General features: G+C 54.2%; 1 protein-coding gene across 1 annotated transcript; it reads left to right on the forward strand.

Moving 5' to 3' along the window:
• Positions 1-2,305: 2,305 nt before the first annotated feature.
• LOC109946389 lies at positions 2,306-5,824 on the forward strand. Its single transcript, XM_020553930.1, has 2 exons — positions 2,306-5,272; positions 5,510-5,824. Exons 1-2 carry the CDS (start codon positions 2,306-2,308, stop codon positions 5,822-5,824), a joined length of 3,282 nt encoding a protein of 1,093 aa, XP_020409519.1.
• The last annotated feature ends 491 nt before the right edge of the window (positions 5,825-6,315 follow it).

Below are 6,315 nucleotides of genomic sequence, written 5' to 3' on the forward strand. Positions count from 1 at the left end.
CGCGATGGTACTTCTAGAGGAATCTTCGGAAGATGCCACTCTCCAGGCAGACAGAAGTGGAGCGCCTCCGCGACATTGTCACTAAAATGTCGGAAAAATACGAGCACCTTCATTGCAGGAATGTTGAGCTAGAACATGACTACCGTGTTTTAAAGCGGAACTGGGAAAGGACTCACACCCAGGATGCCCAGCAAGACCTCACCCAGAACGTTGGGCTTATTCAGCCGAACCAGCCAGTACATTCCAGCCACAGTGCCTCGGCCCAAGCTAGGCTCCGCAAGAGTAAAGACCACCTTCATCCGGAGATAACCCAGTCCCGACCCCTTTGCGTTCCCCCACCGAGGGACCGGCCCCATGAACCAGTCAGGATCTACCAAGATTGTAGGGATCGCCTCTCGGACCGTCAGCCAAAGCCGATCCCTATCCCTGTCAACCTCGAAGACCCACGGGTGACACACCTGGGCCCCTCGCCAGCCCCCGTCCGCATACCCGACGAGGAAGGTGTCGGGGGCTCGGATACTTGGGACTTTTATAATTCAGAGACCCAGCCAAATTACCACACCGGGGCGCTGGAAAATTGGGAACAATCCCCAGTCCCTGTCTGCCCCGCCCCCAGGCCTTTGGCGCCTGAAACTCTTCCTCATGCCGACCCGGCCATGAGGCTTCTCTTTGAAAAGGTCCGGCGCCTGGAAAGCGAACAACAACGCAGCCATCAACCCCTCTGGGCAAAACCACGACCAGGGCCCTTTACCGAACGCATCCTCCACTACCACCAGGAGAAAGATATCCAGCCACTCCGCATCGCTTTCTACACTGGCACGGAGGACCCTCTCACCCATATCCACTCCTTCCAGTCTGCCCTTGGATGCAAAGGCCTCACTGATGAAGGCATGTGCCTCCTTTTCCCTTCCACCCTCAGCGGCGCGGCCCTGAATTGGTTCTACAGGCTCCACCCCCGCACCATCAACTCCTTCGATAGTCTCAAGCAGACGTTCCTGGACCATTTTATGATCCAGACTGATCGCCTATACTCCGCCGACGACTTGTATATGCTTCGGCAGGCTTAGGACGAACCTCTTCGGGAATATGCAGCTCGGTTCAGTCATGAATACTCCCGCTGCCCAGACACTGACGATCGCGCTGCCTTCGGCGCTTTTAAGAGCGGCCTCCGCGAGTCCAACTTCCGCTACCTGGTCCATAGCAACAGTTGGAACACATATGCAGAGCTGATGAAGCAGGCGGCGATCCATGCTAAGGCTGAATACTTCAATTCCAAGCGTGGCCCAGCCAACCTGGCGCGCAACACTTTCGCCGACCCTCCACCTGCTTCAGCACCCACCCCAGCCCCACCTCAGCATTCTGCTCCTGCCCCGAGTGCCCAGGACAACCAACAACATAAGCGGAAGGATAGCTACCAACATCCCTTCGGTCATAACAAACGTGGCAGACATGGCAACCACCATCAATCTAGTGGAAGCAACCCTTCCAAGACAGCTGATCGGGCCCCACTTCCATTCACACCCAGGCCCAGGTTCGAGGTTTTTACGACCCTCAACACCACCTATGAGAACGTCTTGGTGCGTGAAGCCCCCATCATCCCCAAGCCACCCCCCCGGAGACCATCCAACAAGCCTATGCCAAACACGGGGGTCTTCTGCCGCTTTCATCAATTCAGCGGCCATGACACCGAGTCTTGTGTTACGTTGCGCAACATAATTGAAGGGCTCATCCGGGAGGGTAAGCTGGACAACTATGTGCGCAACATACCAGCCCCGCCTAACCCTCACAACGAAAAATCAACATGATCTCCACCATCAGCGGAGGTCCTACCCTGGCTGGCACCTCCAACAACTCAATCAAACATTATGTCCGCTCCACCTATGCGCACCAGGTCTTCAGCACCGAGCAGGGACGCTTGCCAAAGACCCACAGGACTGGCTGGGCCCCTATTACCTTCTACGAGGAGGAGGAGCGTGGTGTTATCTTCCCCCATGACGATCCACTCATTATCCGGGCTGACATTTCTAACTTCGACGTTGGGCGTATCCTGGTGGACATTGGCAGCTCAGTCAGTGTGATGTTTGCCGAGGCCTTCAATGAACTCCAGGTCCCGCCTCACCTACTCGACCGAAGCATCACACCCCTTGTGAGCTTCTCGGGTGATGTGGTCCAGCCCATTGGCAGCATTCATCTCCCTATATCAATTGGGGCCGCACCCCAGCGGACGACGATCACTACCCCCTTCCTTATCGTCGACTGTCCCATAGCCTACAACGTCATCCTCGGCCGCCCAGCCTTGGCCTAAATGAAGGCTTTTATTTCCACGCATATGTTGTTGTTGAAGTTTCCCACTCTTAATGGCCCAGGCAAGGTGCGCGGCGACCAACTCGGGGCCCGAAGCTGCTATGCTTCAGCCGTCAAATCCACCAATCGCCAACATCGGAGTGAAGCCCTAGCAGTAACCAAGGCTCCCGCCCCTCCTCAAGCTGGCACAGAACCACCTGAAGACCCAAGGGAGGAGTCCATCGCACCACAGGCCGAACCTATGGAGGACCTGGAACTGGTTACCCTTCATGACGACATCCCGGATAGACAGGTCCGGATCGGTACCTCCATCTCGCCAGAGCTTCGCTCTGACCTGGTCGCCTTCCTCCGCCTCAACTCCGAAGTCTTTGCATGGTCCTACAATGACATGCCTGGCATATCACCAGACATCATATCTCATAGGCTTAGCGTCAATCCTGCCGTCCGACCAGTCCGACAGAAGCGTCGAGCCTATGATCCCGAGCGCTATGAGGCCATGAAGGCGAAGGTGGATCGATTGAGTAGTATCCGATTCATCAGGGAGGTTGACTATCCCACATGGCTGGCCAATGTCGTAATGGTTCGTAAACCAAGAAAGGGCTGGCGCATGTGTGTCGATTACACCAACCTCAACCGGGCCTGCCCGAAGGACAGCTTCCCCCTACCCCGCATTGACCAGTTGGTCGACGCCACAGCAGGCCACGCCCTCCTTAGCTTCATGGATGCTTATTCAGGATACAACCAGATCTTCATGCACCCCGAAGATCAGGCCCACACCTCTTTCATTACGGACCGCGGCCTCTACTGCTATAAGGTGATGCCCTTTGGCCTGAAGAACGCCGGGGCAACGTACCAGCGACTGGTGAACCACCTTTTCGCCCCACTGATTGGCAATACCATGGAGGTTTATGTCGACGACATGCTAGTCAAGAGTCGCACAGCTGACCAGCACATCCCTAACCTCTCCGCCATGTTCACCATCCTGAAGCAGTACAAAATGAGGCTTAACCCCACCAAATGTGCATTCGGGGTGGCTTCCGGCAAATTCCTGGGCTTCATGATCAGCCAGAGGGGTATTGAGGCCAACCCAGAAAAGATCCAGGCCATCTTAGACATGACGGTACCTAAGATGGTCAAAGATATCCAAAGCCTTACAGGGCGTGTCGCAGCCCTGACCAGATTTATCTCCAAAGCCACTGACCGCTGCGCCCCATTCTTCAAGGCCCTTAAAGGCACCAAAAGAAACATCACCTGGACTGCTGAATGCGACACGGCTTTCAGCGAGCTCAAAGAGTATATGGGCCGGGCCCCTTTATTGTCAACCCCTGAGCACGGAGACATCCTCGTGATTTATCTCTCCATTTCAGCTTCGGCTATTAGCTCTGTGCTCATCCGATCAAAGGATAACGCGGAACACCCAGTGCATTATGTTAGTAAAGCATTGCAAGATGCCGAAGTTCGGTACCCGGACATCGAAAAATTGGCGTTCGCCCTGGTCGTCTCGGCAAGACGCCTCCGACCATATTTCCAAGCTCACACCATCCATGTCTTAACCAACCAACCGCTCCGACAGGTGTTGCAGAACCCAGAAACTTCTGGGAGGCTGGTCAAATGGGCCATTGAACTGGGCGAGTTTGATCTTCATTACAAACCCCGCCCGGCTATGAGGGGACAGGCCGTTGCTGACTTCTTATCCGAATTCACGGAGCCTCAAGCTTCGGCAGCTATCCAGCCCATAACCGAACCCAATCCCCCTCTCAGCCAGAACCAAACCCCCACCGAAGGCAATCTCGACCTAACCCAGCCCCTGTGGACCTTATTCGTAGACGGCTCTTCTAATGCCCAGGGCTGTGGGGCCGGCCTCGTTCTCATCTCCCCAGACAAGGTTGCCCTCGAGTACGCCCTTCGCTTCAAATTCCAAGCCTCCAACAATGAGGCCGAATATGAAGCACTCTTAGCTGGTCTTCGATTAGCCAAAGAGATGGACGCCAGGCAAATTCAGATATTCAGCGATTCACAACTCGTGGTCCACCAGGTCAACCAGGACTTCACGGCTAAGGATGCCTCTATGATGGCCTACCTCCAGCACGCTCGGCACTTGCTGGCAACCTTCCACGCCCACTCTATCAAGCAAGTGCCGCGCTCCGAGAATAGCCATGCTGATGCACTAGCCAGGTTGGCATCAGCCTTGGAGCAAGGAATGGGTCGACACATCCACATCGAGTTTTTGGCCCAGCCCAGCACACAAGCTCCACTCATCTGCACTATTGATCACAGCCCTACATGGATGGACCCCATCCTCCAGTTCTTACAGAACCAAACACTACCGGCTAATCCGGCAGAAGCACGGCGCGTTCGCCATCGCTCTGCCCGTTACCTGATCATTAACGACTCCTTATACAAGCGGGGTTTCAGCCTTCCTTACCTCCGATGCCTGACTCCAGAGAAGGGTCACTATGTCCTCCGAGAAATCCATGAAGGCATCTGCGGCAACCACTCGGGCGCACGCTCGTTAGCTCATAAGGCAATCCGCCAAGGATACTTCTGGCCTTCACTCCACACTGACGCCCAGGCCTTCACCCAGAAATGCGACAAATGTCAGAGATTCGCCAACATTCCACAACTCCCGGTAGAACCACTGACGGCCATGGTCAGTCCTTGGCCATTTGCCCCATGGGGACTGGATCTCATTGGACCGATGCCAGAGGGCAAGGGCCAAGTCAAGTATGCAGTCGTGGCCGTAGACTACTTCACCAAGTGGGCTGAGGCCGAGGCCTTGGCCACCATCACTGCGGCTCGCATCGAATCCTTTGTGTGGCAAAACATTGTATGTCGCTTCGGCATCCCCAACTCCATCGTCACCGACAATGGCCGGCAATTTGACAACGCCAAATTCAAGCAATTTTGTTCCAACCTCAAGATTCGTCTGTGTTTCGCCTCCCCAGCCCATCCTCAGTCCAATGGCCAGGTCGAAGCCGTGAACAAAATTATCAAGAAGACCCTCAAGACAAAACTTGACAAAGCCAAGGGCTGCTGGCCAGAACTACTCCTAGAAGTACTCTGGTCCTACCGCACCACTTTCCGCACATCCACGGGTGAAATGCCGTTCTCCCTATCATTTGGAACCGAGGCCGTGGCTCCGGTAGAGATTGGCTAGCCCACATACCGAACCTCCACTTACGATGCCACGGCCAATGACGAGCAGTTGGCCCTCAACCTCGACTTCATTGACGAGCTCCGGGACCAATCGAACATGCGTAATGTCGCGTACAAACAACGGATCGCCAAATATTACGACTCCCGAGTCAAGCCCCGTGCTTTCAAAATGGGGGACTGGGTCATGCGCAAAGTTTCCTTGGCTTCCAAAAATCCCAACGAAGGTACCCTCGGCCCTACATGGGAAGGTCCTTATGAGATTATCAAAATCTGCCGCCCCGGCACTTATCAGCTTCGTGATTCGACAGGCAAGACGCTGCCTCACCCGTGGAATGCTGACCACCTCAAGTACTATTACAAGTAAACATATCTAGACCCTAGGACAATACTTTGGTCTTGATTATTTACTGTAAGGTAGAAGTAAGGTATCTAGACCCTAGACCACTTGTACCTTCTGCCTTTCGGCATCTATTTCAATGAAATGCCTGACTCCGGCTCATTCTCATGCACTCACATTGTTATCATTTTTACTAACACAATTGATATCAAACCAAGTCTCATATCATAAATAATAAACACCCTTGCTCCAGGCAAGGACAAGTGTTCATACATAAACAAAATAAACAGTGTTTCAACACAATCACTAGAGTACAAAATCACTATAACACATAACGAAGGCAACGCCTTCAGGACTCGGTCGACGGGGCATCCTCAGTGGCCGGCTCAGCCTCTGGTGTCGGGGCGCTAGCATCAGCAGGAGGGGTCTGTGCAGGGGGCTCGCCACTGGTGTCAAAGTTGATCTTAACCGAGGGGTTGAACCTAACCAACCTATCTCCCAGCGAAGCTGCTCATCAA

This window comes from Prunus persica, unplaced genomic scaffold (genome assembly GCF_000346465.2).
Source record: "Prunus persica cultivar Lovell unplaced genomic scaffold, Prunus_persica_NCBIv2 scaffold_40, whole genome shotgun sequence".
NCBI classification, from domain to species: domain Eukaryota; kingdom Viridiplantae; phylum Streptophyta; class Magnoliopsida; order Rosales; family Rosaceae; genus Prunus; species Prunus persica.

Coding starts and splice junctions, on each gene's coding strand:
- LOC109946389 (XM_020553930.1), top strand. CDS start 2,306: ATGAAGGCTTTTATTTCCACGCATATGTTGTTGTTGAAGTTTCCCACT. Junction 5,273..5,509: donor ATCCTCAGTCCAATGGCCAG/GTCGAAGCCGTG, acceptor AATGACGAGCAG/TTGGCCCTCAACCTCGACTT.